Source organism: Rhyacophila brunnea, unplaced genomic scaffold (genome assembly GCF_057557595.1).
Source record: "Rhyacophila brunnea isolate RB1 unplaced genomic scaffold, BYU_Rbru_1.0 scaffold_5, whole genome shotgun sequence".
NCBI lineage: Eukaryota > Metazoa > Arthropoda > Insecta > Trichoptera > Rhyacophilidae > Rhyacophila > Rhyacophila brunnea.
In genome coordinates, this window is record NW_028233170.1 from 47,073,153 (window position 1) to 47,100,537 (window position 27,385).

The 27,385-nt window shown below is 31.1% G+C and overlaps 1 protein-coding gene across 1 annotated transcript in view; it reads left to right on the plus strand.

Moving 5' to 3' along the window:
- LOC147066493 (homeobox protein aristaless-like) overlaps positions 1-16,638 on the plus strand; it is a 38,937-nt gene extending 22,299 nt beyond the window's left edge. The window contains exon 3 of the mRNA XM_085956208.1: positions 16,075-16,638. Within this exon, the coding sequence (XP_085812334.1) occupies positions 16,075-16,638 (564 nt within the window). The remainder of the gene's footprint in view (positions 1-16,074) is intronic.
- The last annotated feature ends 10,747 nt before the right edge of the window (positions 16,639-27,385 follow it).

A 27,385-nucleotide genomic window follows, 5' to 3' on the forward strand; every position in this document is an offset into this window, starting at 1 on the left:
CTCAACCTATTAGGTCCATACCCTGACACACACAAATTGAAAAACAATTTTTGTACTTGCCAGACCCAGGATTCGAACCTGGGACCCACGGCTTTGTAGTCCAACGCTTATGCCGCGCGGCCACCGTGGGCGTCAAAAGCATTCATCCAGAAGTGGATCGAGAACAGATGAAATAATGATGACAATGTTGATATAATTTGTATTACGTCCCCACTGTCACTTTTTTATTTTAATCATTTTTGAAAATTATAACTTATTAGTATCTTCTAAATCCTAAAAGAAATTATCGTCTAGCTAGGACCTAGGTACATTTTCAAGGTAGGATGGTAAAGTATTTATATAAATTTGAATGAAAAATCAATTGTCATCAAGTACGTATCCACTGTTAATCAAGAGTAATAATATAAAAAACGGAATTTTATTGTTTTTTGTTCAATTATTATAGGAAATGGTCAGTAAATATTGTTAGTTTATAACAAATAAGTTAGGTATATATTATTAAGTGTTACTTACTGGTATCGATATTGGTAATTCGGAAATGCCATTTTAAGCTAAATTGCGTCCATGGTTATTGGTAAATAGTTATTAGAAGTATACTTACGCAAAAAGTTCATACTAATTATTATAAGACTATTACTTAGGTTATTAAATTTGGCATTAAGGTGTAAAAGTAATTAAGTGGGTTCTTTATAGAAAAATATAATTGAAAACGATATAAGTAGTCAAAATGATTGCTAAAATTTAGAATAATTTATACTTCATTGTATTGGAGATAATAGGTCTCTATTTGTCGTAATTGAAATACTAAGATATTTAATACAAATCAAAAGTAAGCTACATTTAAATTTTCTTCTCTCAACGCTACATGACAAGGTGGGATTTCATTCTACATGAAACCTGCACTGGTTCTTCATCTGTCCATTTTATTGTTGGTACTTATTGTAAAAATATTCTTCTAATATACAAAGAGCCAATTGCGCAACGGTAAGAGAAAACAACGCATCAGTTGAAAGCGAAGGATTCGCGTATTCTTTTTTCTCACTCCTGCGGCAGGCCGTCAATGATGCAATACGAATTAAGTTATACGACGAGGCCGCGCAGGCATCCTCAGCAGAATCTGCTGGGTGTCGTATTTTTTTCAAACAAGATTTTTTCTATTGGTTATATAATTCTCAGAAGAATTTTCAAATTATGCATGTCCAATAAAAATAATGTTACATTCTTAAATATTGTGAATTATTCGTTAGAATTTAAAAAAAAGTTATCATGCCTAGTTTGAAAATAAAATTAAAATAGGAATGGTTAATCTTTTCCCCTCAAAATTTCAATGAAATGATATTTTATTACGACTGAATACACTCTTTACATTTTCACGATATAATTCATATTGTGTGATTGACGTGTTGGACATGCCTGGTTTATGGGTATAAATCATCAAAACCTCAATGGATAAAAGTTAGATTGTCACAAAGAAATTAATTTTAGAGATATATGGAAAGCTCTTTGATATATACATACTATATCAAATGGTATTATCGAATGCGCATGACCCAATGGTCATCAGGATCGCTAGTGTCCGTTTATGTTGTCCGCCTCATTTTTTTAGACATGCCGCATCATGATAATTATTAAAGCAAACATTGGATGGCTTAGATGGCATTAATTCAGAGTGCTACGGGTCTTCTAATAATCACAGGCATGACGTAGAGTGTCGAGAGTAGTGGGACCAACCCGGTGAGAAGAAATTATTATCTGGGTCAGGATCTCCTGCCATGAGATCCTGACGAAGAAGAAATAATATCCAATGATTAACCTGCAAACCGGCTAACTACACTTTTAACCAAAAATGAGATTTTGATGGCATTTTGTTATAAAGGATATTTTCTATACTCACACAAACTCCTAAACCTATACATTACATGTGTTATCGTTCTTCCACAAAACAGCCAATTTCAGGTGCCAAATTTCCAATATCGTAAATGAAACAACTCTACTATTTATACAATTTTTCTTTATATATAAGGAAGCTCAAATAGTGTATTAATTCATGATGCAGCATATTTGTAAAAAAAAATCCAAATGTATTTTTAGAATTATTAAATTCTGCTCGATAATTATTTTATTTAGTTTTTTCTCCTTCCTGAACAATTTGCCTAAATGGTTTGCAGATTAAACTGTCAATATTTTATTCAGCTAAATAATTTGTATTTTTACTGGATCTTTCCTGGATTTCCGGATCCGGAACCCTTCCCCCTTGTGTAATCGCCTGATTCATACAGCTCATTGGTCAGATATAAGTTAAATAAATACTAAAGCAGAAACCATCACTGTAGGTCTTGATCAGGGAACTCAGAAATAATGGTAACTGAAATACATAACAGGTATGGCGATAGCAGGTAACCGACTCGAGTAAGGAAGAATCCGAATTAAACTTACACACGTGTCAAGAATACGTTTTACGTCGAATACTGAAAACTGCTCTCAGTTTATGCATTTACGCTCATTTTAATGTTGGTGTATTACACACACTATTGCACGTGCATAATGCGTGCTTCATTTTCGTAGGACCCTCACACATTCAAAACCCTGCATCAAGATGCGGCGTATTGAATATAGCCTATCGGTATTCTATTTATTACCTGTTCTGTGGTCTCGATAATGGTGCTACAAATGAACTAACACTGTCGACTAATAAACCAATCTGTAGAATTGAATATTTTTTTTTTTCATTTTATATTATCATCCTCATATAGAAGAATTATTGTTGTTAATATATTATGAATTCTATAGATATGAATATGTTTGTTATATTACTGATAACGTTGTAGCTAGGTAATTAAAATACTTTGAACATAAATTACGATTAGTTTGAAACAAAGTAATCCAAACATAAATCTATAATCGAAACCTAAACAATGGACAAAAGTTTTTGATCTGATTTATTCGTATATGGATAATGCAAAAGTAATAAAAAATAGTTCTAATATAATATTTTCTATTGATAAATGGCTAATAATAGATTATTATTACCAATTGTGTTTTTATAAATAATATTTGTAAAATTAATACGATATATATCAAATAAAAAATAATGTCATTACAATTCATGGCTATTTAATTTGTTCTTGGACAATCGAATTCTAGTCGCCATTTTCCTGATCATAATCACAGTGTTACCAACATAAAATTATATAAATGCACCGGTGCATTCTGATACGTTTGATTAAATAATTATAGACGTGCGTATCTATCTACCTACCAATAATGAGTCGGCGTAAAATTTTAATTAATTTATACCTACCGTCGTCCGACATCTGCCGTGAATTTAGCGAAAGTATTAATTAATATGCATGGTTTTTTCATCATGTTTGGTCATTAAAGTTTTGAGTGCACTATACCTTCAATGACACATTAGCTGGGGACAATTAAATATTGTAATTTTAAGAAGGTGAAGTAAACCTTTTTAAATAATAAATAAAATAAAAAATAAATATACAATATAGTCATAGCTGTTAGAAGTCTTATTTTTAAAGTTTCAGGGTTCGCGTTCAGTGTCCGGTTCCAGTCCTTTGAAAACCTAATAGGTTCTCAATAAATGCATAAAAACTAATGTGTAAAGAAATCATGACATAATATTATATCATACATAATTATTACTGTTTTTTTAATACTCAGTGGCTGTTTATCATATAGACAAAGTTTGTTAGGCAGTATAGGCAGTATAGGCAGGGTTTAATTGAATTTTAAAAACTTACCAGTACTATCTGTAAATTGTATTCTAAAGCAAACTCAATGAAAATAAATAAATACGACTAACAAAGTTTAGTACGCATTATTTATGTCGAATCTTAACAGCATATTTAAAACACCTCGCCAATGCCACGTACATATCTAAAACTGCTACTGAATAGATTTATATACTCTACTATATCGAGGCTTGTTTTGTCACACTGGAAATTGGATTTTACTGAAAGAAGCAGGTAACCGATCTCGAGTAAGAAATAATACGGGATAAATTTAAACACGTGTCAAGAATACATCATATATCGAATAGTGACAACAACTGTTCTCGGTTTATGCATTGACGCTCATTTAATGTCGGTGATATTACTATTGCACGTCTATAATGAATGCGTGGCTCATTTTCATAGGACACTCACACATTCAAAACCTTGCGTTAAACTTTACTGTATTGATATATAGCCCATCGGAATTTTATAAATGATCTGTTCTGTGATGGATACATTAAAGACATCAGATGTGTATGGAGAAGAAGATTCTGTTTTACGTGTTCTAAAAAAATGGCTCCAATTCAGGAAGAGGTTCGGCAATTAGGCCACCAACTCTTATATAAAATAGTAAATGGAATAGTACTGCACCGCGATTTCCTAACTATCGACTTGTGTGGCACCAGACGACATGACGTAATTGTGACGTCAGCCAATACACGCTCGAGGCATGCCACCCTGCGCACAGTGCTCACCGTAGATAATATTATGATGAAACACCTATATGTGTATGGTGACAATGAATAACGCAGCTGTCTGACCAGCGCTATTTTCTCGAGTGCTATTATCACTCCGATAGTACGTCACAATGATTTCATATGACGTCATGTCGACCGGGCAGCTGGCACTCGCAAGTTCTGGAGTGAATTCGAATCCATTAAAATTTGAATTGAAATTCCATCAAGTACCTTCGGTCGATAGTATTAATATCTTAGATAGAAGATTAAATACCAAGTAGATGCAGTAAAGTTTAAAGTTATTATAAAAGTGATCATGTACCTAACCTAATTTCAGCACGAGAAACAAATGCTATCTACCACGTTACGGTACGAACAGTCTTGCAAAACACCTGTATCAGATAATTGCATTCGACAAGCGAAGTAATTAGTTTATCAGTACATTTCATTAACATAACTACTCGGTACGCGACTACCTAGCAGCTAGACATTATTTACACGCAGGTAAAAACGACTTCATATATTACACAAATAATCGTTACTTCAAATGTTATCCATGGCCGATATTGCCTACCTGTATTAATTAAATTAAAATTTAAGCGTTTTGTGCAATTTCGCAGTAGGAATTCACTAAGGCAGTTGTGTACAAGCATTTTCGTTTCGCGGTGCCCTAAAAATACAAATTATTTATAAAAATGGGTGAGCCAGAAAGTTGCTCGCTAGACAATTTCTCAAATCTTGGAATCAAGCCAGATATAATTACTCTAATTTTTCTAAATTTAGAATAAAAAGTACAGATAAACCAAATTAGTAGAGAAAGAAAAACAAACCAAAAAATAATTTTATAGCAAAAGAAAAATAAAAAAACAACAAAAAATCAAATTAAACAATATTATAGATTTTTATAAACAAAATACATCTCTAGGGAGTGCATTTACCAGCTGCACAGCTCTTGCTATTAGTGCCTGGTGAGCCTGGCATCGGGAAACAGTTTTTATGTTAGTAGGTATGGGACGTATAGGTAACTATATTTAAAATATAAAGAAAACAGGTAGTTTGTTTATTACGTGGCAGAGTTTTCACGTGAAGTTTTGGGTGATATATTTCTTTAATATTATCGTCAGATAGAGGAGTCTGAAAGTGAAGTCATATGCATTCTGCACGTTTTCAATAAGGGAATCTTGTTATAGTCTGCAGAAAACAGTTATTAATATGGCCGTGCATTTACGCATTGATTTATTTAAGACATCATTGAATTATTGATTTTTTTTAATAACCCGAAGAACCCGTGGAAATCAATGATTGGTCGAAAATATATGCGTTACCAAATTCAACTATCATTTAATTCGTAATACTAATTGATTCCTCAATTTTTTGAAAAGCGTCAAAAACATTCGTTTTTCGCTTTTTTTATAAAATAAAATTTGTAAATCGTCAATAAAACTATTTAAGGTACTTTTTGTGTTTGCCATGCAACTGTCTTTTCAATAGTTTTTTTCGTATAACATTAATTATCATTGACATAATTAAAATACGGGCGGATTCTCACGCCGATTACGAAATCATGAAATGAAACTTTGATCGTTCACAGGGTCGTGGCCAAAACAGGATAATTCTTATTTTATGCTAAATTATTATATTTTGACTACGACTCTAGGGAACAATACAAAGTGACATTTCACGATCGGGTGCAATCGACGCAGACGATCGGGAAGGCAATTGAGGCAGACGATTGGCTCGAGAGTCTGCCAGTGTAAGTTTAGCTTTAGTTAGGTCAACCATTTACGGCCCGCAAAAATACACGATTGGTCAATATGCGGCCCGCCAGTCGCCAGTTGTCGTAAACTGACTGCTGTGTAATTTAAAATGTCATGCATTTATTTTTTAAATTACGACACTTTATTTAAAGTAATATAATAATTTTATTATCGTCTACGAATAAACAGCCAATTACATTACTAGCATTCAATCTCTCAGATATCAAACATAAGACAGTTTAATAACACAATAATATGTATGACAATCTAATTAAATAGAAAGACATTAGTTATGTTAAAATAAAACAAAGTAGGAATAATTTAATAACGATCAGGACGGGTTTTTCTGCTTAGAAGGACAATGTCAACTGATGACAATGTCATCAGAAGATAATATCAAGTTATTAAATAATAATTGCAGTCAATGATAAATTAGTATAGATAGATGAGTATCTAATATTATTTTAATTGATGAAAATTTTGAAATAATCCCCGAATTGACCAGGCTTTATTTATTATTTAACATGTAATAAACTTTACTGATGATTAAATTAATGTAGGCATGTAGATGTGTGTAGGAAACTAAATTTATTAACTCAACACAGCTACTATAATAGATATATCATCATAAATTATCCGATGTTCGAATTTAGAACTAAGCTCATTACAGTATAAAAACTATTATGTCAAATATTAACATCTGGCGCCCTCTCTCAGTGGACAACTTATACTGGTGGATCTATGAATGAGTGCAGTTTTTCAATGATTTATTATTTAAATGCCAAGAAAACGTATTGATATTTACTTTAGTTAAATCGGTTTTTTTAGTGTTTGAAAGGATACAAACACATAATTAATTGTGTTCCTTAGATATAATCAATAATAGCAAAATTGTCTGCACCGGTATTAGTGAAATTGAAGACATATAATAGTGATGTACCTCATTTGTTTTGTTGCGTCACTTATATTTAAAAAAAAAATCATTTTTATAAGCAATTAGGACGTGAAATTCAATAAAACTCTGCCACGTAATAAACAAACTACTTGTCTTCCTTATATTTTAAATATAGTTACCTATACGTCCCATACCTATTAACATGAAAACTGTTTCCCGATGACAGGCTCACCAGGCATCAATAGCAAGAGCTGTGCAGCTGGTAAATGCACTCCTTAGAGATGTATTTTGTTTTTAAAAATTAATAATATTGTTTAATTTGATTTTTTGTTGTTTTTTTATTTTTCTTTTGCTATAAAATTATTTTTTGGTTTGTTTTTTCTTTCTACTAATTTGGTTTACCTGTACTTTTTATTCTAAATTTAATGTTGTGAACGAATTGAATTGATAATTAATTATGAGCTCAATGTGTCTTTTTTAAATAAATAAATAAAAATATTATCTTAAATATTTACCTAGGTATATGGACAAACAAAATATATAATTGATTAGTTGTTAAGAGCATACTTAAGTTAAATGGCAAATAATTTTCAACTATAGGTGCGACGAAATTTTGGACTCGCTGGCAATCGGAGAGCAAAGGTCGAGCTGTGAACACGTTAAATTGTTGCGTGATGGCGACGGGGGTATTAATTCTTAAAACGTGTAGAGAAGATTAAAAAACGTTACCAATTTACTTGAAAAAGAAGACATTTCAATGAATATATTATTATTGTTACTAATAGAACAATAAACAGAACATTAAATGGACGCATGTTGAATTTTTATGACAAATTATGTTTTGTTCTGCAGGCGTCGTTTGCACAATATTCGAGTCGCGTAGTCACGATCGTTTTAGACCGTCATCCAGCTGAGGTATAGCCTTAATCTAATCACATCATAAATATAATATATTTGTACTACAGTGGCTTAGTATGTCGAAGCCGTTGGGGGTTCGATACCACAGATGATTAACAATTCATGTTGTTTTTTCAAATGACTAACAACCACTATTTGTTTACAAAATAAAAACCTGAAGTCTTTTTGATTTTTAAGTACCTCTATTTTGTGGAGCGAAAAAGAATACAAAGATGTGAATTGGTATGTTTAATATTATAACTGGAAACAATTTTAATGAAAAAGATTCACTCAGTAATTTATCTTTTTGGGCGGTAAACTGTAGTAATAAAGAGCAATATAAATTTAAAGAACAAAACGAGTCGTTGATTTTAATCTCTCCATAGGCAGTATTTATAATAAATTGAATGTTGAAAGTGGGAGGGACCCAGTCGACAGATTGGGCTATAAAAGGTGAAACAACATAGACTGAGTGAATAAAAGAGTGATGCTTACTTGAACTTGTACTTTTAAGTAAATACTTGATGCCTTATAATACTATGTGTTAAAGATCTACCATCGTAAGTTGGCAGCCGGTCGAATTTGAAACTAAAATTGTCTATCGAGGATAAATTTGTTACAAATGCCATTTAATTTTACAACATATTTCTCGAATTATGGATTGCATAATATTTGTACAGAAATCTACTACCAATAAAAAAATTATAAATTACCATTTTTTTGTTAGTTATGGTAATATTCTCAATGTCATACTAGCGCCCTCGCTGAAATGCCAATTTATGATGGTAGATCTATAGTTAACGTGAGAGCACAATAATATTATAATCCTTTTAGAATCGAACACAGTAATAGAATGCAAACTTAGTTTAAAGTAATTAAATATCTACTTCTTATTTTCACTAGGCTCATATAAGAATGTATTTAATAAAACCTACGCGTTATAACATTTATATTCAAATTGTGAATTTAAAAAGCGCTATAATAATCAAAAAAAAACACCACCGGTGGCCGCGCGGCTTAAGCGTTGGACTATCACGCCGTGGGTCCCAGGTTCGAATCCTGGGTCTGGCAAGTACACATATTGTTTTTCAATTTGTCTGAGTCAGGGTATGGACGTGATAGGTTGAGCAAGTGGCTGACATCCATTTCTCGTAAAAACAAAATCTGTTAATACAAACCTCTACTCTGTGGAGGCCCATATGATCCTATTAGGATCGGACATGGTTTAAAAAAAATAAAAAAATAATAATAATAATCAAAGAATATGCCCTCATTTATGAAGATGGCGTATTTACTATGCATATTTTTTAAATCTACAATTAAATAATTATTATGCAATAGTAATTTTACTTACATATTTGCTGATTATCATTTTACTAGACAGATATTAAACATTTAATCAATTAATATAAAATCATATTAGCTGCAATTCATTTGTAGTAAAGTAAAATTGGTATAGTGGAAATTTCAAGTTTTTTTTCAATATTACATAAAAGTAAAGTAGAATACTATATCGTTATCTGTTAAAAATAATTTGTAAATCAATTAATAATATTTAGCTTTCCCATTTCACATGCATTTTTAGATCTATACTGGGAAAAAAACTGAATATAAATTTATCATAAGTAGACAGAGAAAATAAATTTTAAAAAATCTCAAATTCCGTGGCATACAATTAACAAAAATACGTTTTAAAAATGACACTTTCTGACATTTGAGAATAATTTTGTCACATAAGATGGGATGTCCCTGTTTTTTAAATCTTGAATGAATAAATAACAGAAATTGATTTTGTATTGTAAACATATATTGAAAAATACCCCTTCCGAATTTAATATATTAGAATTAGACTATTGCACTATCGACTGAGTATACATACAAATTATGTACCTACCTACTTTACAAAGTAATATGCATCTCATACACTTATATTTTAGTGGCATAACGATCAGTTTTTGCGTCACAGGTTTTGCCTTTCAGCATCATTAGACTTCATATAAATATATTTAGGTACAGGTAGGTATTAAGCGATATGAAATTTGATCATATTCGGTTTGATTTTATTTTTTATATATTCAAAATTAATAATGCCCTGGTTTTGTAGTCAATATTTTTTTAATTTTCAGGCGGTTTTGAATTTGATGAAAAGTCATTATAGCAAAGCCGATGTCAATTATAAAACTTTGAACCTTAAATTTTTCCATGTAAGAGCAGCATGCACAATCTAAGATTTCGTTCCTAAGGATAAGTCGCCGAAAAGCATGACTTAACTATAGACAATCCTGAATATAGAGTTAAGGAATCCTTAACCATAGACTACTTTTGTTATGAACCCCTACTGTATTACCATTAGGGATTCCAATCCCGGGATCCCGAATCTCGGGATCCCGGGATCCCGAGCTATTTTTGATACATATGAATCCCGGGATTGATAAACATAATCCCGGGACTTCGGGATTGATTTTTTTATCAATTTTTATGGAAAATAAAATAAAAACGAAAATATAACAGAAAAAATACTTTAAAATAAAAAATAACTACATTAGAAATAAACTGAGTTTGAATGAAGTTTGATTTATACCCATGTGTAGGTTGCCGATTCATTTTATTTTTTCACATAAATTATTAAAAATGGAAAGATTGGAAAAAAACAATGCTTCGCACTTTTAACAAAGTAATTCCACCATGATATCATACGTTTTACGGCAGTTTCATATTTGTCTGACTAATTAGATTTATAAAGCGGAAAGGCCATAAGTACGCCATGATTATTTGCTTTACTATTTTAAATCTCGCTAATCCATTTATTAAGTCTTTACTATCAGAAGCAGCAATCTCCTATTAAATTCACATTATTATTTAAATTACAATATTATTTACTCCGTTAAACTTGTGTATTTTCAAGATTGAACGTATACAATATTAACAATAAATTTCTTAAATAGTATAAGTTATACTAGATTTATTTTTGACCGATTTTATCAATGTTATTTGTAAATATAAAAATTTTATATTAACAATGGAAAAAATGCCAATCCCGGGACCAGTCCCGGGATCCCGGGATTGTCAAATTGTAATCCCGAAATCCCGGGATCAGAATTTTGGCTCGGGATTGGATTCCCTAATTACCATTTACCACTGACAGCTGCTGTCAAAATAAATTCGCATGTCTATAAAACAGTCCATACACTCAAATTCATTTAACAATGTATCTCAATATGGATATTGATATTGTTAATTCGTTTGGCATGCACTTGCAGAATATTATTTTACTTTTGTACGCCAACCCGCAGAAATACAAAATGCCAGGTGAAGAATGACACTTGACACTAGTGTTACCATGTTAAAAAAATATCTTGCGGTGCCTGTGGAATCACGTATAATGACTTATAACGGAAACATAAGAGTATTATAATTAAATATTAATATGTATTTATAGTTATTGCATTTATAAAATGCAGTTGTCATATTTTTGTCATCGTTTAACAATTATAAAATAATTTACCTAAACTATAGGAAAGAGAATTTTTAAATATGGTATTATTTTCAATAGAAATGATCTTAACTAAGGACAATGTTTCTGCATAGTGTTTTCTGCTAAGGAAATTTTAGTTATGGCAAATGTTTCTGCATTCCGCTCTAAATCTAGAAAAAAACTAAAATGGTAAATTTTATAAAACTAATTAAGAATACCTAACGTAATATAAAAGCTGTAATTTGAAGTTTCCAATTTTACATACATCAGTAATAATAGACAAAAATCCCAAATAAATAATATTAACTATAGTCAATAAGATAAGAAACGAATGTGGTGAGTACCTATTTGTTAGGCAATTATGAACAATAATTGTTAAATAAATATAGTTTTGCACATAATATGATATTAATGTGGTAGCCAGTGCAGTTAATAAAAATATTAATTTTTAAATTGTGTTGGTATTAAATTGGCAAAAGCTGTTAAAATGCCATATTTTTTCCACATACATTCACCACACTCATAATTTATACCGTATGGACTGCAGTTTATGTGGTGTAACATAATTGATTACGATTAATAACTCGCAATTATTAATAATAATTACAGATAGGGTACATAAAACCAAATAAAAATCCATTACTGCGATCAGAGACAAGAACCATAAATATTTAACTACCGCTAAACGGGGTGAGATTAAGCCATTTCTATTTACAAAAGTTTTTATATCTAATCGATGCATTCAGCCTTAAATTTGTTAAATATGCATTCCACGCGACTATATACATTCTAAAAAATACTGCATTTATAATTATTTTATTATCATATCCTATTATCTTTATTATTGAATTGTATTACTGTAGTAACTATATTTATACCAAGTATTGCTATATTTTCTCTCTTATTTTCCTCATTAGGGAAATTACTCAAAAATAGGTATTGAGTTAATAATGCCATTAGATGTGGAAATACAATTTTTTTTATAATTTAGGGAAATATTAAATGAAAAAATTCTTCAATTAGTCATAAAATCGAATAATTCTTTCTGGAATTAATCATTAGTTCAATTATGTACGGGAATGTCTCGGTTGATTCTTTGTTTGAACTGTAAAATTTCATTGTACACTGGTAAATTCTTTTTGACCAAATAAAAAAAACCTAGGTACAAAGCTAAATACAATTTAAATTCGAATTTGAGTAAAAATTTCAAACACCGTTATTTAAGAACAAGAATTTTTGAGTTGTTTCCCTATTGAACTAAGGTATCAAATTATGTAATTAATCTGCCCTCAATAAAGAATAATATTAGAATAGTGACCATTTTTTTCCAAATACATTAATTTCTTAATAAAGTAAATAAATTAAATATAAAAATAAATTGAACATACATAATTCTGAAAACACGCATGAGAAAATAATAAAGCCAACAGATAAATCTTTTTTCGAAAAAAGTAAGAAATATTATGTTCAATAATTAGAATGGTACATTCTTAAATCTTGTGAATTCTAAGTACCTTGTGAAATGTGAATTCTAAGTAATTCTGAGTACCATTCTAATTATTGAAATAATATGTGTGTCTCATTTATTTGAAAGAAGATTTTTAAGAATTATATATGTTCAACAATTAGAATGGTACATTCTTAAATCTTGTGAATTATTCGTTAAATAAAAGAAATAGTTAATAAAAATAAATGTTATATTGCTTACAATAGCATAAAATATGATGTATATGGCACGTAATAATTGAATAATAATCAGAACTGGCTGCATCTCTTAGATTGTCAAAATCTATAAAATCTATGATACCTACTTGAACTCCAAATATTTTCGTGATTTTTATTAACGTTATTACGTTAGGAATAGGTATTGAATATCTACGTCTGTGTAAGAATTACAAATTGAAAGTCAATGTACTTTATTTATAGAAATATACGTTATATGTAATCCTTTCTGTCACTTCATTCTTTTGATCGATCGCTTGCTTTATGAATATACTTGCCCTTTAATTAAATTTGTCTATCTAGATGAAATTTTTATTTTAAAATGACATAAGTAATGACATATGATGAAATTAAGCCTTGTTTATAATATATTACCGAAAAATAAGACATCCAAGTCAATAAAATATTATTTATTATTCCTACCATAGGAAAAATAGTAGCAGAATACAAATAAAACCTACATAATATTAATTCAAGTATTAATGTCAGTTGACAATGTTCCATTGAAACAAATGAACAAATTATTATTAAATAAAGTGGAACAAGTACTACAGACCTACAAAAAATAGAACTACGAACTAGCATAGGACGCCATTTTGAAAATGTCATTCGAATGTCAGATTTTATCCAGGGTAACGGGTAGTTTTCGACAGTGGCTCCCCCATCCCATTCTTTAGACAAGTTTGTAGGTCTGTACATATTATTGGGTGGGAATTAATCGCACAATGCAATAATCAAAATTCACAAAAAAAAATAACTTTAACATTTGGAAAATAGTTTTCACATATATTAAATGATTTCACAAATAAATAGATGAAATCACATAAAATAGTTTGTTTCACAAAACAAAAATCATAAATCACTCATTGTAAATATAAATTCACTCAATTTTGACAACTGCACACATTTGTAAAATTGTTTTCACCGATAAATAATATATCGCACAAAGAAAAGGTAGAAATTCACAAATGTCAAACTAATAATTGTAACAATACAATTTTATTAGAAGGCAATCGCAAAAATGATGCTTAGGTGTCAATATACCTAATTAATGTTTAACGCAGTAATATAAATATGTATATATATTATTTGATGTAAATCTACAACCAAATAACACCACCTATGTATACTTATCTTTTTCGGTTCATCGATATAAATTTTGGTAAATGTGGCGCAGATGCCGTCATGAGATTGTATAAGTATCTTTTTTGAACTAAACCTAATCTAACCTAACCTATTCTAACGTAACCTAACCTAATATAACTTAACCTAACCTAACCTGACCTGACCTAACCTAACCTAACCTAACCCCTTGTACATAATAAGCAAGGTCAATAATAAATGCAACTTCCATATTAAAAAACAAAAAAACCTAACCTAACCTAACCTAACCTACCCCAACCTAATATTACCTAATATAATCTTAGTTTGTGATAATGAAGTAAGTATCAAAATCTATGAGCATTTTAAATTAACAATTATTAGATCGAAAAGCCTATGTGCCGACAGAAAAAGGTATTTATTATAATTGTCTATATGGAATAAACTGTTTTCGTAAAAAAAAAATCATAAGAGCTCATGACGGCATCTGCGGCACAATTACCTAAGTTTTAATTAACGTCACTTTTTAAATAGGTATTTATAGTATTATTTGAATCTGAAAGTAGGTACCTAATACATACTTATGTTTTGCCAAAATATTGTTTAAAATCATTAAACCTAATTTCCATAGTGTTTATATTCTTTTACGATTAATTGGGTTACAATAGTATATTGATACGTGAAGACTACTTTTTCTTAGTGCAAATCGATCATTTGATTGTTGTAGTTGATTTGTGAATATCATCCATTTCCGATGTGACGAACATCTTTTTAAATGTTGTCAGCGCTTTGTGAAAACAGTCTATTCAATTGTGCGAATATATATTCCCCCATATTATTGCGTTGTATTTTAATAATTAATACAACGTTTTTCTACAAAGAATTTACAGTTACATAATTTTAGAAACTTTTTTACGAGAAATAGATGAGAGCCTCTTGCTCAACCTATTAAAGGTCCACGCTCTGGATTCGAACACACATTTAAAACAATATGTGAATTTTGCCATACAAGTGATTTATATAAAAGACCCTCGACTTCCTAAGCAGATACTTTACCACCCGGCCATCGCGGGGATCTAGAAATAAACCGAAGACACCGATTTCTTCCGAGATAACGATAGAAATCAATGGGAATCCAGCGGTTGGAGTTGGAACGCGATCCAGATTTTTGGCACATACGCTAGTGTCACAATCGATTGAGGCTCGAGTGAGTTCTCGCGATCGTCAAAAGTTGGGAATAGGCCTCCGCCATTCTATCCACATCTCACTCTACCACTCCATCGCTTTACCACCTAGTCATGATGAATTGTTGCAAGCACGTTATTTTAGAGAAGTTTATTTTATTATCAGAACTTTTGCGATATCGAGATAAAACTGTACTGAGTTAATATGTATTAGTAATGTATTTTATAAGCTGTACAAGTTTCTTTAATATGGGTTCAGTAGTTTTAGAGTTACAATAAAGAAACATAGACATTTTAAGATTTAAAAAGTAATAAGTCAATATTTGTGATTAGTCAAAACGCTAACCCAAAGGAAATATTTAACAATCAAAGACAGAAACCAATTTTATTATTGGATTGAATAGCATAACAATAATTTATTTGATTGTTATGCTTATTTATCATTAATTTAAATTTGTAGAAAAAAAAACTCGTCATAATGACACAGCTATCATTCCCACACCAAGCCACGTTGAGATGCGCATAATTTTGTAATCTTTTAATTCAAAATAATAATATTGTTTTCTCTTTCTTTCCAGGTGTGGTTCCAGAACAGGCGCGCGAAATGGCGCAAGCAAGAAAAGGTTGGCCCACAAGGCCACCCTTACAACCCTTACATGGCCGGAGGATCACCGGCCCCTCCTCAACCAACTGCATTACCAAATCCTTTCACACATTTAGGCTTCGGTTTCCGTAAGCCTTTCGACGGAGCCTCCCTTGCATCGTTCAGATACCCTCCAATGCACTCTGGGGGACCCGTTCTTCCACCATCATATTTGACATCGGGACATCCATTTCATAGGGCTGCACCACCACTATTCCCACCGGGAATGAGCCACCTATACAGTCCTGCTGCAGCCAGTTCATTCCAAACGCTATTAGCTAATATATCCGCTGCGCAACGACCAAAAATGGTGCAAGGATCAGCCCCAGAGTACGTGACTCCTTCCCCGCCTTTGTCTCCAGGTGGTGGATCTTCGCCTGGCGCACCCGATGTAGACAGAAGAAGTTCGAGTATCGCAGCTCTGAGGCTTAAGGCCAGGGAGCATGAGCTCAAGTTGGAGATGCTAAGGCAGAATGGACATGGTGATCTTATCAGCTGAACGTTTGGGGGGATGGGGAATTTGTCATATACTAGTTATTAACGTATTTTGAAAGTTATGACTATCTTCCTCATTTTGGTTTATTTTAAATTTGGTTTTATTAGTGATTAAAATGATAATAATATAAATAGTTTATATTGATTTTTTTACGTAAGAACACTAAGAACGCACCTACATAATATAAAAAATAATGGCACAAAAACAGTATTAATTAATTGTATAGTTCTTTGTAACACAGTTTTCACAAAAATATAATTTCAGCATTACATAATAGTATGAAAAAAATCTTTTTATTCATAAAACATTCATTGATAAAAAAACTGAAATACAGTATTTTTATATCGTCATTCTATCTCTTGTAACCCTCATAAATTCAAAAGAACTTTACTGGATAGTAAAAATAATATCCATTTTAAATATAATTTTGATTTGAATTGAAAAAAAAATATACTTGATAAATTACGGCGGTTTCCGGTTTTTGGGAGGTTTTGAATTATTACGTTCTATAAGACACGATTCAGAAGGTTTATGTAAATAGTTATACGTGCAAAGATCTCACACAGAGCTTAATATTCGGTAACAAAAATCTCATGTGTAACCAATATAAAATGTACGAGTTTTACAAGATAGTAATATAACGACGAATAGAAGGTCTAATGTTATATTCCGTCGAAAACATTTGAGACAGAAGACATTGTTGCATGGTTTAGTTAGAATATTTAGATAAACCTGTCATATCGACTACTTAATCTGCAAATCGGCTAACTCCGTTTGGACAAATTGTTCAGGAAGGTGAAAAAAATAATAATTCGACTATCGAGGGGAATTTAACAATTCCAAAAGTACACTTAGCTATATGCTGCATAATGAATTAATACACCATTTTAGCTTCCCTTTTATGTACGAGTATAAAGAACATTTATATAAAAATTGGAGTTGTTCCATTTATGATATTGGAAATTTGGCATCTGCAGTTGATTGTTTTGTTTGAAGAACGATAAAGGATTTATGTATAGGCTCAAGAGTTTAGAATTTAGTGTGAAGATAGAAAACATGCTTTATAATAAAATGCTATCAAAATCTTATTTTTGGTCTAAAGTGCTGTTGGTTGGTTTGCAGATTAATCAGTCGATATATTGAGCATCTATCTAATTACATATTATTAAAAATGAACACAGCAAGACGATCATTCAAATATTTTCATAAAATAATAAAACACAGGTCACTATGATAAATATTTTTTTTTATCAAATATTTACAATTAGGTAGGTAGGTAATTTTAGCAGTAGACGCCTGTGATTATCAGATGTTACCTCACAGACAAATTAATGTTTTTTTTTTTTTAATTATTATAATCGAAATCGGATACAAAGAAATAAAATTATTGCATACCTAATACGAGATAACTAATTATATTTTAATTACATAAGTAGCCGGCGAAATAAATTAACATTGATTTTTAATTAAATATTTTGAACCTGAGTTTCTCAAACTTACATTATGCCAGTACCTCTTTAGAGACGGTCGTCCAACCAGTGTATTTGTTATTGAACATATTTGTTTTGGGACTATTTTTTCAGATTTTAAATCTGCTAATCAAAAGTTTTTCTTTCACTCCATAGCAATATAAATTGTACAGTTTAAAAAAAATATATTTAAATTTTGTATCGCTAACGATAAAAGTACGATAGTTTGAGAAACACTGCTTTTAACAGTGAAACTATTTTTATTAATTCAAAATTTATTAAATTACTTCATACTGCATAAGTTTCAGTATATAACTTTAAAAAAATCAGTTTCCACAGAAATTATTGTTTATTGGTTGTTCTTATTTACCTGCTATAAGTATTATTGTTTAAAAATAAATTTAATATGTGATACACGATTTTTATAAATGTTTAAATTAATTATAATTATGCTAAGTATACTCCATCCTTTACTTACTAATCAAAATTATGCTGCAAAAGTGTTATTTTGTTATGCATGGTTTACTTATAATAAATCATTGGAAAAAAAACTTTTAATGAGCTTTTCAAAGAAGATGTAATAAATATTTTAATAATGTCCATTCTTGTTAGTAAACAATCCGTCCAACAAATTATATATTAAATACATAGTAATACAATATATCTTTAAATATAATTTGTCATACCTATTTTTGTTTACCCAAAGAAATTTTTAAACTGCCTATGTTTAAAAGTAAATAGTAGGTACTACAGTCCGTAGATTTTGTTTATATATTCATAATAATTTGTCCAAACAAAATAACATTTACAATACAATTTATAATAGTATTCAGTGTTGCCAAATGCGATTGACAAAAATATGCCAGATAGTGTATGAGAATAATTTATTTGGCAGAACAATAACGCTAGAATTTCTTATAATTCAAAAAAAAAAAATCTAGAAACTAGCACTTTTAAAAAGTAAGTCAAAATTTTGAACATAGTTTTGCGAACAATATAATATATTGAAGAAGAATCAATTGTTTTGCGACTAATAAATTTTTATTCCTTCCACATTACGGTTGAAATTCATCACATCTCAAGGGTCTTCAAAATATTGATTTTTTTTTATATATATATGATTACAATTAAAACTGAGCAGTCAATTAAAGAGTGCTTGACATTAGGTAATTTTCAAATTTCTTTAAAAAAACTAACTAAACATGACTATAGGACTAATTTTCAATAATGGATAAATCCAGCAGATTTATTTTCAAACAGCGTCAAATCCATTTCAACCAACCACGTCATAGCTAAGTCAGACGTAATTTTGCTACATGGCATACATTATGAAAGTCATCAAAGAGATGATTTCATTGTTTTGTTGTTAACACTAAATAAGGGTTGTGTATACACACAAACCCTCGAGTGAAAATTCTCACTTTGTCAAAAAGTGGACTTGACCAAATTTGAAAATTCGTAGATGTAGGTAAGTCGATAATTTATGTATTTAGAGTCAATAGCGGATTATGTGTCTATATAAAAATATGTTTGCTAGTTCCGCTTTTTGTGAGAATTTTGAAACTGTGTATGGTGTCGAAAAACCATAGATTAATAAAAATGCTAAATTTTCCAATAAAAACGCTAAGTCGGCAACACTGATAGTAATGCTTATTTTCCCTTACGTTTTACCACTACTTGTTAAAAGGCATACAATTTTTAAGCATGCTAAATTGTATTAAACTTTCAAATAGATTGACACACAGTGAACACAAGCGTTCAGTGTAGGTACCTACGGACATGTAAAAAACATAATTAATTGTGTTTTATACAGGACATGATTGATTGAATAATGTACTTAATAAATAATAATTAATAATCCGTCCTTGTTACGAATATATTTTAAATAATATTTAATTAACAAATGTTGCTTTTATATTTATATTAGAAGTTAAAAAATACTTTAAATATTATTGTTTATTTAAGTAAGTATATTTTAACTAGAAATACTTAAATTTGTTAGATTGATACTACGCAATAATTAGAATTACATAATTTAAACTGTACAAATAATATGAATTTGTTATATTTTAATTATAATATCAGTTTAATTTTTTCTTGATTATAAATAATAGTGAATACTAAATAATAATGTGTATTTATAATTTAGTGTTAATTATATCCCTGGTATTCAGGTTATATTTATAAATTGTTTTTTTTATTATAATAAACTATCATGTAAGTATATTAACACCGTGTTATCATTTCTCATCATATTTATTTTGAATGCTTCCCAAATAATAATGTTAATTAGCTTTTTAAAGTGCTACACCTTCACGCCTCGTAAAGTTCACATACTTACTAATTATATATAATTAATAAATTATCAATGCAAATATCTAGATTCCAGAATAGATATTGGAATTTTCTCTAAATTTACATAATAAAATAAAATCTGTTTTTCCCACTTGAAGAAAGCAAAAAGTACATAGTATACTTTCAAAGTTATTTATTTTGTTATTCTATTTATTTTATGTGGTAACGGAATGAGTGACATAACTAGAGTTGCCACTTCATAACTTTGCACTCCGGCTCTGCCAAGGACTATAATAAATTGTACTGGATATTTAAATGCAATAAATCTGTGTGCTTCAACCGAGCGATGAAAGCCATTTAAACTCTACTATGCATTTTGGACTATCATGAAAAGGTAATTTGTATCTGGATCTGCAGTTATCGATTTTAAAATGCGGTTCCTGTTTCTATACTATAGATCTACCATCATAAATTGGCATTTCAGCGAGGGCGCTAGTATGACATTGAGAATATTACCATAACTAACAAAAAAAATGGTAATTTATAATTTTTTATTGGTAGTAGATTTCTGTACAAATATTATGCAATCCATAATTCGAGAAACATGTTGTAAAATTAAATGGCATTTGTAACAAATTTATCCTCGATAGACAATTTTAGTTTCAAATTCGACCGGCTGCCAACTTACGATGGTAGATCTTTAACACATAGTATTATAAGTGGATAAGGCGCTGGCCTTCCACCCGAGAGTTCTGGGTTCGATTCCCGGTCATGACAAAAACATTTATGTGTTTTTCTCAAAGCCTGGGTGTTTGTGATTGTTCAAAATTACTAACAAACCACCTTGTACGAAAAAGCAAGGACATGGTTATTATTAATTCAAAAAAAAAAAAAAAACCTCCAGACGTATCGTAAAAGAGATTATAATATTATGGTCACGAAAGTTTGCTGAGACCAATGATGTTATATAATTGGTTGAGACAGCAAAATTTGGTTAATGCAGGTTGGGTGAAAGTAGGTATCATTATCATCAGTCTGAATCTATCCACTGCTGGATGAAGGACTCTTCAAGCTGCTTCCACTTCTCTCAGTCTTGTGCGTTGCGTCGTCACGTACTTCCGCAGAACTTTATCATGAAACTTCATCACATATGAAAGTAAAATAGTCTTATTTGGAGAATAAAAAGATTTGGTGCCACCACTTAGACCAGGGGTAGTCAACCTGGTCCTTACAGCCCACTAGTGGGCGTTTCAGCTTTCAGTGGGCTGTAGGGGTTTTAAAAATATTTTCATTATGTTATGACATAAAGTATTTGGTAAGTAATTATTGTTATATGCTTTAACTTGCTGTAACTCTGCTTTATACATTTTATAAATAATGTTACTTCCCTACTTTATAAATCACCATTACTGCGGAACCGTTGGTCGGTTAGAAAATTTTACTACTAACAGAGATACAAAAGTGGGCGGTAGGTATAAAAAGGTTGACCACCCCTGATTTATATGATTGCCATTAAGATGGCATTAAGATAAGCGGCGTGGAAAATAAAAGAAATGAAAATATACTTCCACGTGGCCACCTAAGCTGGAAAAAAATTTGAATTATAGTAGTTTTTAGTGTTTATCGATTTTTATTCTTCAGTGAATATATAGCCTTTATATGCATATGAAAAGAAGCTGTAAGAGGTTACTAATGATAAAATTACCTATCTGCCAATAATTTTTCATCGTAAATTCGTGTATAGTAAGGACAATAAAATTTTTGTAGTCTGAGATTTATTTTCCAGTGCAGCATTATGATAAAATGTTTTATATTATAAAATGATTCACTGTAATGTTCTCTCAACTCTTTTCTATGGTATGGAGGCATTAATGCTAAAACAAGAGATGTCATGGAGAGTTGAGGCTTTCGAAATGTGGCTGTTCATGCTCATTCTTAAAAGTCCTTGGTGTGACCGGGTGACAAATTTTGACATTTTCAATCGAATGGGAAAGGACCAAGAGGTTCTGCATAGTATTTATTTATTTATTTAGAAAAATAATATTACGGCATTACAGCGATTGGCCAATGCGCCATAATACATAATAAATACAAAACTATAAAAATATCTTAATTGCAAAATAATAACAACTAATATAACAATAAAGTAGAAAAGACAGCATGTGTATATGTAAATATTAAAGAAACATGATAATATACACAATTATAAATTTAACCTATTTAACACGTCCACAAATATTATATAGTTAATAAAAAATAAATCAACTTTTATGGTGCCATCAAATAAGTTAATTGCACGATACACAGCATCATGAAACATAACATCTCTGTCCTGCGACGAGGTATCTTGAAGACCGTAGAGCTACGAGTGATATTGGTGGGAACATACAAATTAATATTTGCCAGTATATACGGATTGTAAGTGAACCCACGAAGAAATAAAAAGAAATGCTTTAAAAGAACAATCACTCTACGGATAGATAGATAAGATTGTATTGATAGCATACTCAGAAGAAAACGAGTCGGGAAATTCATTTTACTATCATTATGATAAGGAAAGAACCCGTATGTTCTTTAGTAGAGAAATCGAAGAAATCTATTGTGGATTACCTCGGTTACATTATGCAAAGACAAAAGTACAGCATTCTCCAACTGTTAATCCAAGGAAAGGTCAATATTCAATGGTGAACGTAGCAGAGGACGACGCCGCATGTTGTGGCCTAATAACATTCGTGTTATCCGTCAAGGCAGGGGTCGGCAGATGCGGCTCTTTGCAAAGACGTTTGCGGCTCTTCAGACATAAACTCAAATTTCACCTCATCTCAAGCAGCCTTATAACCGTATGAGATAGAGCCGGCGAACAAACTTAAGCTCGTACAGCATACTCTCTACCACTCTTTCTTCTTCTTCTTCTTTCTCGGCACTACATCCCGGGGCGGGATTTGGCCTTCTCTAAAATTGTCCTCCACACGCTTCTTTCCCTGGCTGCTCTTCTCCAGTCTCCAGCCCTCCCCATCTTTCTCCAGTCCTCTTCGATACAGTCAGCCCACCTCTTTTTTGGTCTGCCCCTAGACCATTTCCACTGTGGGATCCACTTGGTCATGATTTTTGGCGTCCTGTGCTCAGGCATTCTCTCAACGTGTCCAGCCCACCTTAGTCTTTGGGATTGACAGAATTTCACCACCGTTTCATGTTTTATTAACTCTTCTAACTCGTGGTTCATTTTTATCCTGTAACTTCCATTTTCCAATGTGGGCCCGAAAATTCTCCTGAGGATCTTTATTCGAATATGGCCAGTTTATGTTCTTCCCTTTGAATGAGGCACCATGTCTCACAGCCATAGGTAGCTACTGGTCGAATAACTGTTTTGTAGATAAGCAGTTTGCTATTCTTGCTTAGGATTTTCGAACTCAGTAGACCCTTACAGGCGTAGAAGCACTTATTAGCAGCTATGAGTCGTATGTTCACCTCTTCTGTTGTTTTATTGAGTGTGTTTAGGTTAGAGCCCAGGTACGTGAAGCTCTGAACCTCTTCCCATACCTGCTGCTCCACACAGATATTTCGAGGTGGACCCTGCTCTCGCGTGGATACCATGTATTTTGTTTTGCAGGCTACCACTCTTTACTCTACTAATATTATTTACCTGCGTGCTCACACGTGTTTCTGAAATGGATAGCGAGTACCTAGATTTACTTCTACACTAGTACATTGTTTACTATTGAAAAAGGTGTCTGTATTATATAATAAAATAAAGGGGGAAGGCGCCAAGATTAGATTTTTTTAAAGGGAGGCGTAGTAACATAAAGTTTGGAAACCACTGCTATACGGCTTAAAGAAGTCATTGGGAAAAGCAAGGAGTGTTCTACGACGCTCAAAAGAGACAGAGATAAGAATATAAATCGATACCTTCATCTTTCATTCATGAATAATTATTTGTGTTTGGTAGTAATAACGAATCATGCAATGTTTATCGTTGAAAAGAATACATCCAGAATGTATTTGTAAGTGGTAAAACTTCTATATTTTATGCTAATTTAATTTTTAATGTAGTAATAATTTGTAAGAAGATGGACGCTGGTGCTAGTGCTCTAAAAGGGGAGGTGGCAGTGGCGAAGGGTGGAGGTAGGCTGTTAAGATCCCACATAAATAGTGCATATTAATCATTGTCAGTCAAGCGTATTTTGTTTTCATTGAACTAGTACTACAACGTGTAGATAGTATTCGTTAATTTTTACGATTCAGTTAAAACCTGCCTAATCCAAACCGTAGCAGAGAATAGTAAAAAAAATAATCGTTTAGGCATCTATAAAATATCTATCTAATATTTTTATCAATTATAGTTTGGTTAAGCAGGGCTTAAGGCGATACTTCAGTGAAACGGAAAATAATTTTCAACTATAGGCGCGACGTAATTTTGGACTCGCTGATACTCGGAGACCGAACGTAGAGGTGTGAATACGTCATTTTTTTGTGATGGCGACGGGGGTATCAATTCTTAAATCGTGTAACGATGACTAAAAACGTTACCCATTTACTTTAAAAAGAAAACATGTCAATGAATATATTATTATTGTTACTAATAGAATAATAAACAGAACATTAAATGGACGCATATTGGATTTATATGAAAACAAATAACTATAACTAACAATGTTTAGTATGCACTATTTATGTCGAATGTTAACAGCCTACCTCCACCCCTCGCCACATGGAGGTAGTCCAAAAACGTTTAAGAAACTCTAGTATAAAATATGATTTTTCAATATAATTTTGATAATATTTAAAAATTATTCTGTAAAAATAGCCAATATGTTATTAATATTACATAACATTACGTGCAGGTAGTTATCTATTCTGGACATTTTTTTATTACCTAGATATTTTGATAAACAGCGCACTGATGTATAACTACATTATAATGGATACCAGATAAATAAATTTGATTTTAATGTTTCAATTACAAAATTAATTTAAAGTAAATTGCTTTATCCACAAGCATTAAAACAAATTTTATTTGAATAACAAAATCACTGGTTTCAAATCATGGCATTTACGATTTTTTGACTCGTTTTTGTGGACGGAAATGCAATCTTCATAATAAAATCATCAAGTATTTTACAGATAGAGTAGGTATAGCCATTCTAAACAAAGAATATAAGATTTCTTCGTTCACTCGTTAATGTATATGTTACGCCGAATGTGCGAAATCGACTATTACATGAAATGGGCAAAATTTTGGCTAATTCATGTAATAGTCAAGCCCGTTACCTAATTCATGAATTCGGTAAATTATCTGCCGAGTGCGTGAATTCGCCAGGGTATGGAATTCTCAAATTGTCAACATGACAGTAGAAAAAGTAAATTGAATACGGATGGTTTTATTAGTTATAATTGGACATAATGACATAATATAATAATATTATTATTAGGTTAGGTTTTGTAATTCTGAATTCAACTGAATGTCCATTTTGAGGTTAGCTAGTGTCAACAAACTATCAAATCATACTATCACAAACAAACAATCGACCTTTGCACGATTGATACCCAAGCACGAATCAAATTGCTAAAATACCTTTTAATAAAATTCTTCCGTTATCATTATTATAGGTCTAGAATTTTTTGGGCTTAAGCCGCATTGACACGGTCCAAGTACGATCTAAGTAGACTTGGATGGGAATAATTAGTATGAAGATGTCTCATCCAAGTGACAGCTTCATACTAATTATTATATGACAAAACAGAACAGCCAGGGGAAAAATGAAACATTAATTTTTGTGGAATCTATTTAGGTTCGGTTAGGTTATGTTATGTTAGATTAGATTAGGTTAGCTTAGGTTACGTTAGGTCATTATTTTGTTGTATCTAGTCACCTAATCATCTTTAACATATTATATTGATTAAGATGAGATATATAAGTCCCGTTTATTTAAGGCTTTCTAGCGATTAGGAATGCAGAAATTATGTATATAATTTAATTTATAATGGCGTATTGAAAATCTGTGCTATTAAACATCTATCAACATAATAGAGATAGGACAATTTCAATATTAAATTTATATTTTTCCTGAAAGGTCATAGTTATATTTCGTCTCTGTTCTGGCAGAACACACTAACTGGAGAATACCAGTTTTGATTAATTTGACTTTGAAGTTGTTAAAATGTTTCCAGACGGTAAAGTTTGAAATAAGGAACATTTTGGTATAACTAACTCAATATGTCATTTTTTCGAATTAGTGTCTTCTGCCAGAGAACAGTGACGATTTATTGTTGTTCTGTTTTGTCACTGTTCTGTTTTGTCATGGAACCAGCATAGCATAATATGCTATGCAGGATATTATCCTGAATTCAAGATGGTTTCTTTTTTGAGAGTTGAGTAGGAATCGAGCAGAACTGGCGAATAAGTTCATTTAAAGCCGTATTCATGTCGAAATACGCTTAAGCGTCATATACCAGATGTTAATTTTGAAAGCTAGATGCATGTTGTTCTAGCAAGAAAATCAATAAGATTACAATGAAAATTAGCGTAAAAATTGAATACGCCTTCGGTCGATTGGTCTATCACCAGATGAGAGTTTCTTTGAACCGGGGTTCCTCTCCTCCAAAAAGTTTTATGGGCTATATGAGTTATTATGTCAGTGTGAAGTGGATGTTTAAAGTCTCGGAACACTTTTTATAATATCCTCTTTTGATTCATTTTATAGATTTTAAAATCCTATATATTATAATCCTATATAAATTCCTTGAAAATAAAATTAATATGGCAGCTAAAACAGTGCAATTTTATAAAACACGTTTGGTTTATAAATATAAAATAATGAAATCTACCGATTTTGAATGAAAATTTTTCATTTTGTGGCTTGGAAAAGCGGCGAAAAAGATCACAAATCCCATTTTGTCTTCTTTATCACTGAGAAACTATTACTCCTGTATATTTATGATGGACAAGATTTCTCTTGTTTTTATGTAGTGAAAAATACTAGCGTTGC